Raw genomic sequence first — 13355 nt, 5'->3', positions numbered from 1 at the left:
GAAAAGGTGTGCACACAAGGACTGTAAATCTGTTGTGAGAACAATATGTTCAATGTGTAATGTGGGACTGTGTATTGACTGTTTTATTCCACTTCATGTAAAATAATGCTGAGTTCGAGGTTTGATTTTTGATTATTAATTGAACTGTGTTATAAGGTATCAATTGTATGATGAAGACTGAATAATAAATTTGCGCAAAACTTGTATATGTACTAAGAAATTTCAATAACCTACTTACTTTAGTTGAAGTTGTAATCCATATAAATTTAGGTAGTGTAAGTGGCTAGCGTTGCCATATGGCAACGTCAAATATCTCGATAATGGCGGTAATGACTTCCGTCAAAACAACTCTGTTGTGTAATTTATGCCTTTTACAGACATAATTATGCATTTTTTTAAAAAAAATCACGAACAAATGGGTTAGGATGACAGACCACACTAGACTGCTACTCCTCGTAGATTATCATGCCTTTTTTTCAGCAACAGGTGGATTTTCATAAACAAAGTACACACATTTATGGTGGCTAAAAGTTCCACTGAGTTTAATGGTTGCTTCATCCAATCAATGAATTTAGATCTTGGAAACACTGGTCCTCTTCAAACCATTTGAGTCATGACTCACAACATTCTGTTTCCCCTTGAGATCATCCTCATTCGGAGCACTCACCTTCTTCACACATGCTGATGCACAACTCACAAAATTCAGTTTGCCTCTTGAGTTTATCCTCATTCAGAGCATGGAGAAGTGTTGGAATTTGAGCGTTTCATCTAGGAGTCCACAAAATTCTGTTAACACTGATTTTACTTATCTCAGTCTGATGACAACATTGCCTGACAGACTGTTTCAGAGATTGTATGCATGCCTGAGTCACTACATCAACACTCTTATTGTCTGTTGAACATTTCTTTATTTTACAGTGTCCCTTCTTCACATGATATACCATTCCATCAGTTTCAGACTTGTCTCAGGTTCTTGTAGTTGGTAACTGTGAAGGTGGTGATATTGCAAATTCAACGGTCCATTGTTGTCAAATCTCACAGTGTCTATTTTGCAATAACACTTTAGTACCCACTTCCATTCTTCAAATGATAATGCCATATTTATTTCCAAACCTTCATCAAATGGAAACATTGCTATGTTTTCACCTACTTCTGAATTCTCACCCAAAAAAAGTTATTTCTGTCCACTTTAATTAAAGAGTAATTCAGTTTCAAAGAGTGTATACATTAGTTTGGAACACTCTGTATAAATTCAAAAGCAGGAAATTCAAGGACAAATGAAAAATGCTTCTATAACTGTACATATTTAATGATATGTTACAAAGTCACTTGCTGTTTTATGTTATACAGTTGCACTCAAAAAGAATGCATGTTGAACACAACAATTGTATCCACCAATGAAGCAGGTTCCTAGATTTGCACTGTCATTTCTTCTTATTTTTCATTAAAGTACCATTGTTGCCATTGTAAGTACATGAAGTTCAAAATAGATTTTTGATGCTTAACTGCTACAATATGGCATTATAAATATGTTTGATTTTTCGGCAAGGACCTAATGGGCTGTTACTGACAATGAGTACTAAATGTAGTGCTTGAATCAGTGAACACTAATTAGTCTGTGTAAAGTTCCTACTTAAATAATTGTTTTAATATAATATATTTTTTTGTTACAATCGCTCAAATGTTTACAGAACAAAGCTGATGTTTAATAGTTTGTAAGCAACTCTGCCAGTTAATTCTGTCACCAGTTTTATATTTGAGTCAATATTCTTTTATTATGTGCCTTTGATGTCTTTTTTTTTTCCCCCAGTTGAAAATGAAACCCGCTGTTATGATGAACTTGGATGTCTAAATGTAACACGTGAATGGTACCATCTCATATATCGACCTTTCAATGTATTTCCACTTCCTCGCTCTGTCATTGGCACTCGCTTCATTTTATACACTCGCAAGAATCCTACAGAGGTAAGACAAGTACTGTTGCTCATAATTATCTAGAAAAAAAATTATTTGTGTATGCAGTGAAATGAGGTGTGTGTATACTTGCTATGTGGTGCAATTTTTATGTGAAATTATGTAATGTATACAAACTTCAATATTTGTTAGTTGACAGACAAATGGTTACTTTCTCAAAGAAGTAAGTAACTGTTTGTTACACATAAATGCAACAGCAGCAGCTCAAATGTGGAATATTATAAGCCCATACTTCAAGTAGGAAGGAGGGTCAGATCTTAACTGAGTCTGTGCATTTGAGTAGTGTAACTTGACATAGTATAGCAGGCAGCCTAAATGTACTTAAAGTGTTATTGCACACCAATTGAAGTGAACAGTGGACAGTTGCTCTACTTCTGTCTATTAGAAAACACAAATAGCTAAAATATGGAAACGCACAAAACACAGATTACTTCATTTATAGGGAAAAATTTTCTCTCCGCTGGAGACTAAGGTGATATAATATCATCAAGTGTCTCATATTGTAAGAATAAAAGTTTCTCTCATTTCTTTCTACCAAGTGTTCATGGGAAACAGAGACCCCCAAAAAAAGGGAAAGTTAGTAGAAGATTACACTTATCATCACAACACACATTTTTCAATGCCTGGAAGTTATTTCATGCTAAGATGTGTCAGAGTTATTAATGTCTAAAATCTCAAGATAACAAGAGATAATCTCTGTTGTATCATGTTAACCAGGGCTTTTTTTTTTATGGGAACGTTCCCTGTGCCCAAAAACAAGCACCTCATAAATATGTATTTGGCTTTTTTATGTAACTATGAACATAGTTTTCATCGCAAGATCACATTCTAACCTTTTAACCATGAATGGTTCATGTTCTTAGAAGAAAAATTTTGCTCTATCTCCCTAAATCAGATGGGAATATATGATACTGATCATGCAGCTGTCAGAACTACAGGCCTTTCTAATGCTTCACACATAATATAATTTACAGAGTTTTACTTCAATTCTTACAAATGCTAACATGTATATCCCAGAACTAAATGTTTCTCTTTTGGTTTGATATCATTATTTCGTTTTTCTTTTGGTTTGATATCATTATTTCAAACCAGATTCACACACAAAGAGCTAACCTGAATGAAGCTATAATACATTTTTAGTTGTTCTAATCAGTTATTTTCCCATACAGTGATTATATTGTTTAGAATTCTGTTTTCACATTTTCAGGGACAAGTTTTGAGGGTTCAAAATGACTACACAATACGCAAGTCAAATTTTGATCCAAAGAAACCTACAAAAATGATAATTCATGGATTTATTGATACACCACTTAGTAACTGGGTTAAAGTAAGTTTTAAAGAACAATATATTTATCATTTAATACTTTGTTGTTACTTTCATAAATTATTGTTGAAGTAATGTGTTACTGTTCTTAAATGAAGGTGATGACAATTTTTTCCTTAATTTTGTCTAGTTATGATATTTTACATATTTATTAGTTAAGGTTTTGCTCAGTTTGGGAATGATTAACTGCCTTAAGATGTGCAGCAATCTGTGAACTTTTTTTAATTTTTTATTTTTTTAATGAAATACTTGTGATGAAAATCTTAACAGCGAAATATTACCACAAAAGCCTCCATGCATTTACACAAAACCCAACAACTTGATACAAGTGCCAGAATAACAGATTATGAGGTAGTCTTCTTTCAGCATGGAAGTTGTACTCAATAAACACTGCCACTAATACTGTAACACAGTACTTCTGGTCAGACTACCTGAATGATGTGGGTAGGTAATTGCAGGAAGCATAATGAGTAGGACACCTAGTCTCTATTGGGAGTTGGTCTTTAATAAAATGTGGTATATGTTCTGTAAGAGAAGTAGAGTAAAATACCTTAAAGGTGCAAACAACCCTGTGTGCTGTTCTCACTAAGGAGAATCAGCTAGAAGAAAAAGTGATACAGAAGTAGTGGTAGTACACACAAGAAAAATAACCAATGCCTGAGCATATCTATGGTCACTAGCAGAGGTGGGGAACTGCTTGCTAAGAAGTCTGAACACTTAAAGAGAAACATCTTCAGACACTGTGTCAGTATATGATCAGCAGTATCATCAGGTGATCATGTAACTTGCTAGTTGGCTGCTGCATAATAAAAATTTCAAATCCAGTAATTTGACTATTACACAAGTAAGGCTAACTATCATGGCTACAGAATCCAACAAATTAATACACTATCTGGAAAATTTCACTTTTAACTGTATTTTATATTCTTCTTGGGTTTTCACAAAGTAGTAGTTTGCTTAAAGAAATGGTAGGATTTGAATTGACCAGAGCCTGATAAACAAAGGCAACAAATTCCAACTTACCAAGAGGGTGGACCCTGTACTGGCTACTGAGGGTACAATAAAGCACAATGTGAATCCAGTGATGACATAGCAACAACTGACTTTCCAGTGCTCAGCCTCATTCTTCCATCACTGCGCTCTGCCACCCATGAGTACGTGTGTCAATAAAACCATAATAGGTCACACCACAGAGGACTAGCCCATTAATCCTCAACATTCACCTGGACGTGACACCAATTGTTGCTGCTGAAAATTTATGCAGAACCAATTGTGCAATCTGGCAAAACATCTGAGAAGATTAATCATATGTTTTACACACACACACGCACACGCACACACACACACACACACACACACACACACACACACACACACGTGCACACACACACACACACACTAATGGAAAGCTCCACAGCTGCAGCACTGTGCATTTGGGTGGCTTCATGTGTATATGTGTATGTGAGAGCATATATCTCTAGTACAATACAATTTTCTGAATTGTGATGTGTATCTGTGCACCATGCATCATGTTACCAGAAAGTCATAAATGTGAGATGCACGTTATTATTCTCAATGTCTGATAATGCTTCCTCTATAGTCATACTAAGGTTGATATCAGTGGGCTGTAAAGCTTAAACAATTTTAGTGTCATATAGATGAGACAGTAAATGGTTGTAGATATCAAGTACACAACTTATTGTATCTGCAATTCATGTGAACTCCTATGAACTGATTTAATGGGACTTTACACAAAGGGTTACCTTCCTGCTTCTATCCTATTTGTTGATTTGGGGTCTCCATAAATGTGACATTTTCATGGTTGGTGGGAAACAGATCAGCCCTAACCCAGTGTTGGAACTGACTGCTGCACTGCTTGCTAAAGAGGCCAACAATTATTGTAAATATATTGAAGTATAGGAGGGACAGTTCATGTCAAATAAATCAAAGGTTTGGAGCTCATAGTACCAGATATTAACATGTGTTTACAAACAATAGTTTGCACTGCATAGTAGAGGAATAATGTAGAAGAATTTAGAGATTTTAATTACAAACAGTTAAAAAAACCAAGCTGAGGTATTACTAAAAATTGAATCTCATGTTTATTAGTTCTATAGTATTAACCTCAAAATACGTTTAAGTAATAAAATGTTAACAAAAGTAGAAACAACTGCATAAGAATGCGTGTAATGATATAATGTAAATTTTTGTTAGAAGAGTCTAAGCAATCTTTTTCAGATACAGAGAATAAAAATAAATAAAATAAATAAGCTCCACAGAGCAGTCGGGGCCGCCTCAACACCCCCCCCCCCCCCCTCCACCATCCTCCTTGTGTATGGATTTTTCCTGTAGGGATCACGGGCGTAACCTTAGTTTCAGTGCAGTCGGCTAGCACATCTTAAGATTTCAGTGTTTCTATAAAAATAAAGAATTAAGTAGCATGTACCTTTTAACAAAGTACACTAACCTTGAATTTCTTAGATTGATGGTTCTTTTCAGGAATGTGTGTAGTGTGCCACAAACTTTGGTTTGATAACTTGCTCTATCGGTTAATCCAGCTTCAATGACCCACGTATCTTATGAGGAAATATGATGCTTATAAATGGCTTGCATATTCAGTTTACCATTCAAGAAGTGTGGTTTACTAATAGCTTGAAATTCAAACACTGGAATGAGAGAGGATAGTTTGAGTGCCTTGTATGATTTTTAAATTAATGAACTGCAACAGTAACCTTATTTCATTTTGTGAATATTCCTCCGTTGTACATAATCCAAAGTGGATGCCAGGAATGGTTTCTTGTGCAAAATCATTCAACTGCCTTTGTGTCAGGATTTTATTTTCAAATGGACTTCATAAACTTGGTTTAGCAACATGTCTTTTGACAGTGCTCACTTCCCCTACAGGCACTTTTGCCAAATGTTGTTGTAAAACAGAGCCATTCTGCATCACGTTCGCAGTCAGTCTTGTTTGTGACGGCAAGTGTCGAAATTTTGTATATACACTCCTGGAAATGGAAAAAAGAACACATTGACACCGGTGTGTCAGACCCACCATACTTTCTCCGGACACTGCGAGAGGGCTGTACAAGCAATGATCACACGCACGGCACAGCGGACGCACCAGGAACCGCGGTGTTGGCCATCGAATGGCGCTAGCTGCGCAGCATTTGTGCACCGCCGCCGTCAGTGTCAGCCAGTTTGCCGTGGCATACGGAGCTCCATCGCAGTCTTGAACACTGGTAGCATGCCGCGACAGCGTGGACGTGAACCGTATGTGCAGTTGACGGACTTTGAGCGAGGGCATATAGTGGGCATGCGGGAGGCCGGGTGGACGTACCGCTGAATTGCTCAACACGTGGGGCGTGAGGTCTCCACAGTACATCGATGTTGTCGCCAGTGGTCGGCGGAAGGTGCACGTGCCCGTCGACCTGGGACCGGACCGCAGCGACGCACGGATGCACGCCAAGACCGTAGGATCCTACGCAGTGCCGTAGGGGACCGCACCGCCACTTCCCAGCAAATTAGGGACACTGTTGCTCCTGGGGTATCGGCGAGGACCATTCGCAACCGTCTCCATGAAGCTGGGCTACGGTCCCGCACACCGTTAGGCCGTCTTCCGCTCACGCCCCAACATCGTGCAGCCCGCCTCCAGTGGTGTCGCGACAGGCGTGAATGGAGGGACGAATGGAGACGTGTCGTCTTCAGCGATGAGAGTCGCTTCTGCCTTGGTGCCAATGATGGTCGTATGCGTGTTTGGCGCCGTGCAGGTGAGCGCCACAATCAGGACTGCATACGACCGAGGCACACAGGGCCAACACCCGGCATCATGGTGTGGGGAGCGATCTCCTACACTGGCCGTACACCACTGGTGATCGTCGAGGGGACACTGAATAGTGCACGGTACATCCAAACCGTCATCGAACCCATCGTTCTACCATTCCTAGACTGGCAAGGGAACTTGCTGTTCCAACAGGACAATGCACGTCCGCATGTATCCCGTGCCACCCAACGTGCTCTAGAAGGTGTAAGTCAACTACCCTGGCCAGCAAGATCTCCGGATCTGTCCCCCATTGAGCATGTTTGGGACTGGATGAAGCATCGTCTCACGCGGTCTGCACGTCCAGCACGAACGCTGGTCCAACTGAGGCGCCAGGTGGAAATGGCATGGCAAGCCGTTCCACAGGACTACATCCAGCATGTCTACGATCGTCTCCATGGGAGAATAGCAGCCTGCATTGCTGCGAAAGGTGGATATACACTGTACTAGTGCCGACATTGTGCATGCTCTGTTGCCTGTGTCTATGTGCCTGTGGTTCTGTCAGTGTGATCATGTGATGTATCTGACCCCAGGAATGTGTCAATAAAGTTTCCCTTTCCTGGGACAATGAATTCACGGTGTTCTTATTTCAATTTCCAGGAGTGTACACTCCAAGACAAAAAAGAAAATGTTGCACAGTAACGGAATTATGCAGATGGGATAGAAATCAGTAGATGTGCTGTACATGTACAGACAAAAGAATGTTTAATATTTGAGAAAAATTGGATAGTTTATTCAAGAGAAAGAGCTTCAGAAATTGAGCATATCAGTAATGTTTTGTCCTTATGCAAGCAGTTATTCAGCTTGGCATTGAATGATGGAGTTGTAGGATATCCTCCTGAGAGGTAGTGTGCCAAATTCTATGCAATTGGTGTGTTAGATCATCAAAATACCAAGCTGATTGGAGTGTCCTGACCATAATACTTCAGAAGTTCTCAATTTCATGAGAGATCCAGCGACTGTGCTGGCAAATGTAGGGTATAGCAAGCACGGAGACAAAGAGTAGAAACTCTCACTATGTATGAGCGGGTATTATCTTGCTGAAATGTAAACCCAGGATTTGAGGGTGCTGTGGATGACAATCGAAGGGGCCCTGCTATGAAATGAAATGGTACCCCAGCCTATGACTCCTGGTTGTTGGGCTGTATGGCAGGTGACATTCGGGTTGGTATCCCAAAACTGTCCAGGGCATCTCCAAACATGTCATTGGCTGGAATCTCATCGACTGGAGTATAACTGTCTTTGGTGGTGAGTCCTGCTTTGAATTGGGCCCTGATTACCAGCAAAGACATGTCTGGGGATGCCCCAGACACTGGTGGAATATCAACCTATTGCCTGCCATACAACCTAACAACCAAGACCAATTTCTTTTCATAGCAGGACCCTTTTGGTTGCCATTCATGACACCCTTATAGCACAACAGTATATTAATGATAATCTACCCCTTGTCTTGTTGCTATTAATGGCAAACCATCCTGGACTTACATTTCAGCAAGATAATGCCCACTCGCACAAGGCAAGAGTTTCTGTGTGACTTCATGCTTGCCAAACCTTACTATGGCCAGCAAGGTTGGCAGATCTCTCCCCAGTTGAGAACATTTGGAGCATTATGGACATTGCCCACTAACCGTCTCAGGATTTTGACAGTTTAACACATCAATTGTACAAAATCTGGCATAGTATCCCTCAGGAGGACATCCAACAACTTTTTCAGTCAATGCCACATTGAATAACTGCCTGCATAAGAGCCAGAGGTGGACCAACACATTATTTACTTGCTCAATTTATGGGGCTCTTCCTCTTAAATAAATCATCCAGTTTTTCCGAAATTGTAATCATTTGTTTATCTGTACATCTCTACGTCACATCTACCAATCTGCATCCCGTTCAGATGATTGCTTTCCGGTGCATCATATTTTTGCATATTTTTGTCTGTGTGTGTGTGTGTGTGTGTGTGTGTGTGTGTGTGTGTGTGTGTGTTACATGAAGAATATGATTAAAATGTTTCAGTTAAATATTATCCTGATTACAGAATGCAAAAAAAAAAAAAAAAAAAAAAAAAAAAAAAATGAGGCAGTATGGCTTGGCTGATGGTAGGACTGACCTTCAGAACTGTATTTATAAATTAACTTCCTTTGCAGTCCATTCTTTCTCCATCCTCAGATTTTATTAAAGGCAAACAGAGATAGGTAAGAAACACACATATTTCTCTGAGAAAAAAATAAAAGGGTTGTTTTTAAGGACTTAAAAACCTCAAATCTCTTTTTGCAATGTTAAATTAATCTCACAGTAGTGCTATGTTGCGTACCAGACTTTAAAATTATGCTGGAGGCAACTCTATAGCTTGGATAGTTTTTTGGGAAATTATTAAGTTTTTCATGTTTTGAAACCCCAAAACATAAAACCGGTATGGTCAAAAGCTGTTAGAATTTGCAGAACAACAAGCTTCTGATTATCTGGGTGCAGTATATCAATGCATATTTCATTGTTTTTTGAAAATCTGAAAAATGCATTATATAGTGTTTAGTCCTAATTAGAACAAATATTATCATTTAGAATCCAAATTTCTGGTTGTAAACAGCCACCTGATGAAAACATCTGTGAAATTTTAAATACTGATATCTGTGTAATGGAATTTGAGCAGCAAAGTGATGTAAATCCCGTGAACAAAGTTTGTTCCCTAGAGGAAGAGAGCAAATACATTGTGATCAAGGAAACCATTATCACACATAATGGGGCACTGAAATGAGTTAATATTTTATTAAAGTCTGCATAACAAACTCATTTGACAATAACAATATTTTGAAAATGAAAAAATGAGGAAATAAGCAAATGAAAATTGGGAAAGAAAGAAATTGAAACTTCCTGGCAGATTAAAACTGTGTGCTGGACCGAGACTTGAACTCGGGAGAGCTTCTGTGAAGTTTGGAAAGTAGGAGACAAGGTACTGCCAGAAGTAAAGCTGTGAGGACAGAGTGTGAGTCATGCTTGGGTGCTTAGATGGTAGAGTACTTGCCCGCAAAAGGCAAAGGTCTCGAGTTCGAGACTCGGTCCGGCACACAGTTTTAATCTGCCAGGAAGTTTCATACCAGCGCACACTCTGCTGCAAAGTGAAATTCTCATTCTGGAAGAAAGAAATTGATGATTATTTCCAGAAAGTAAACTGAAAGCAAGTGATATGAAAGAAATTGTATTTTAAATGAAATTTTGTAAATATATTATCAGTTTCTTCAAAAACAATGGCATGGAAAATGCAAACATAAAACTCAAACAGAAACAGAAAAAAAGTGAAAAAAGGCTTCATTCAAGGATTTGCATAGGTCGCACAATACATAGCAAACAAACAATAAAAACATGTGCATAAGAATTTTATATATCTCTGTTAAAAATCCATCTAGTGAATAAAAAGTTTTAACAAGTAAATACATTTTTATTGTATTTTTAAATAAAGCACTATTACTATGTACACCTTGGATGTTATTTGACAATGAATTAAATATTTTAATCCTGAAATTCTGTACACCTTTCTGTAACCATGTTAGGTTTTTCAAATCACATTGGCTGTCAGCTTTTCTTTTTGTTTTGTGAACATGGTTAATTTCATTGGTTTCATAGCACACAGGATTGTCAGCCAAGAAAGTCTTAATTGGATGAATATAATGTTAAATAGTGGTAAGTATCCCAAGTTTCTTAAAAAGATTAAGACAATATGTTCTCAGGGAAACTCCACACATAATTCAGAAAACTTTTTTCTTCAGAAATAAATGTCAAGATATGGACTGACCCAGGAGGTACTGCAATCCTGGATATGTTTTAAACTTTACCTTCTATGCAGTTTTAGATTGCAGCTATAATTTGATTAAAGTCACTTATGATTTCTGATGATTAGTTTATGGGAGAGTAGATGACACTCTCGTTCGTGTAATGCCAATGGTGAGCCATCATCTGCTATGCCTTGTTCCCACACAATCAGTAAGAGGTAGCACACTGTGTCCAATATTAAATTTATGGAAGGTTCAGATAAAAAAGGCAGACTGAATAGGTTACTTACAAGCAAAACTCCCATCAAAACCCCCTCAGATTTAGTGGTAAGTTGGTCCATTACAAATATGAAGGCAGGAAGAAGGTGTACTGAACTGTGGAAAAAAAGATGAAAAATAGAAACAGTGAAAATTACAAATTTAATATGTACAATATTGTGCAACATTGACGAGACGCAGACTGTGGTCATGTGGTCATGGTGCTAGGCTGTGTTGGGTTAGATCCAGGTTCAAATCTCCCTTGTGCCCAACATTTTTTTTTTTTCACAGAATTACGAACTGTCCATCTGGTCATTGACGTGTCTGTTCACTGTATTCAAATTTGTGTATTTGTCATGGCGAATGTCTGTTTCCAACAGCAGCACATAGTGAAGGGACTTCCAGACATATGTAACTCCTATTTCTTCTACACAGGTACCACATGTTATGGCTCTTGCGTTCCGTTTTAGAAGTTTTTTCCACCACTGTAACATAGTTCACACCTGTTTATTTGTTGTTTTCATTTCTGTGAGAGGTCTATGCTTCATCTCACCTGCTCGCACTATTCATCACAGAATATGAGTCATGTGGTAAGAATATATTATCATCACAAGTAAATGTTATCATGACACACACAAATTTGAATGCAGGTATCAGACATGTCAACGACCAGAAGAACAGTTCATAATTTTATGCAAAAAAAAAAAAAAAAAAAAAAAAACGTGACCACATAACTATGAACCAAGTCTCGTTAATGACACTCAATATTGCACATATTAAATTTGTAATATTCACTGTTTTTATTTTTATTCTCTTCAGTTCAGTACACCTTCTTCCTGTTTTCATATCTGATTCATGTTCAGTTTTTGATGGGCTATCCAATGGGCGGTTCTAGGTGCTTCAGTCTGGAACCGCGTGACCGCTACAGTCGCAGGTTCGAATCCTGCCTCGGGCATGGATGTGTGTAATGTCCTTAGGTTAGTTAGGTTTAAGTAGTTCTAAGTTCTAGGGGACTGATGACCACAGATGTTAAGTCCCATAGTGCTCAGAGCCATTTGAACCATATCCAATGGGCCAACTTACCACTAAATCTGAGGGGGGCTGCGATGGGTTGCTTCCCTTGTTAGTACAAGTATACAGAAAAGCTATACAATAATATATAACATATTTTTTTAGGTGAACACACAATCACTGATAGAAAAGATTATCCAGCAGTGAAGGAAACACCTGAATAATAAATGAAGGCAGCCAGATAGCCACCATATTTAATAATCAATTCATGGAAGTAACTCAGAAGTTACACATAGGCAGTTTAAGGGACAAAACAATAGAGTCCATGCAATAAGAAATGACAATGCCACAAAGATACAGCCAACTCATGTCTTCTCCATGCTCTACCAAATAAATTAAGCCTGTAATTTACTTCCTCAAAAGGAAAAACTCTTATGGAGTTCATAATATCTCGTGTAAATTACTACTATCTTGTTCTTCATTTGTTAACAGTGTGTTATGTCACATATGCCACATATCTTTCACAGGGTATATTTCCAGACAGGCTGAAATATGCCATTGGCCCAAAACTTTCCAAAAAAAGTAGTAAGATAGATATTAACAAATTATTTAGGAATAAAGGAGACGCCTCAAAAGATGGCCTTAAGATGATTCATCTACTTTATTCCTAAATAATTTGTTATTCTCAACCAGAACTTTCCATACATCATTATAAGATAGATATTAATAATTGCCAACAAGCCCCACTGCTTACCTCCTCATTGAAGGTACTGGGAAAGCTTGTGTACATAAGAACAGTAACCCACCTATTCCTAAATGAAATATTTAGAAGTATCGGTTTGGATTTGAAAAAGATCTTTCCACAGAACATGCCACTTTTCATTTCATGACTCAGATTATTAAAAAATTGAAATAACAAAATACTGACAAAATATAATTTCTTGTCAAAAGCATTTATGCAGTTTACAGCATTCTATAGAAATCTGAATGATACGGTAACAGAGATCTTGCTGTTAACTATTTTCCATCCCATCTTCCATCTCATTAAAAGGAGGGGAGAGGTCTTTTTTTCAGAATGGGGCATAATTACTACAGGTATACCACATAGTTAAATATTGGATCTGTCCTTCAAGTTGTACTTAAATGATGTGCTATCTTACATCAAGAAGCAGAAATAGGTTTCTTTATGCAAGTATAAGAATCAAGCCTG

The 13355-nt window shown here is 38.0% G+C and overlaps 1 protein-coding gene across 4 annotated transcripts in view; it reads left to right on the top strand.

Annotated features, from left to right (window-relative positions):
• Positions 1 to 13355, top strand: part of LOC126184856 (pancreatic triacylglycerol lipase-like) — a 452695-nt gene that overhangs the window by 354067 nt on the left and 85273 nt on the right. For all 4 annotated transcript variants that reach the window (XM_049927467.1, XM_049927464.1, XM_049927466.1 and 1 more), the window contains 2 exons: positions 1811 to 1965; positions 3182 to 3301. In XM_049927467.1, coding sequence (XP_049783424.1) covers positions 1811 to 1965; positions 3182 to 3301 — 275 coding nt within the window. The remainder of the gene's footprint in view (positions 1 to 1810; positions 1966 to 3181; positions 3302 to 13355) is intronic.

The sequence above is a fragment of the Schistocerca cancellata genome, chromosome 4, assembly GCF_023864275.1.
Source record: "Schistocerca cancellata isolate TAMUIC-IGC-003103 chromosome 4, iqSchCanc2.1, whole genome shotgun sequence".
Taxonomy (NCBI): Eukaryota; Metazoa; Arthropoda; class Insecta; order Orthoptera; family Acrididae; genus Schistocerca; species Schistocerca cancellata.
The sequence above is the reverse complement of the archived record's forward strand: the minus strand, read 5'-3'. Positions and strand labels throughout refer to the sequence as shown.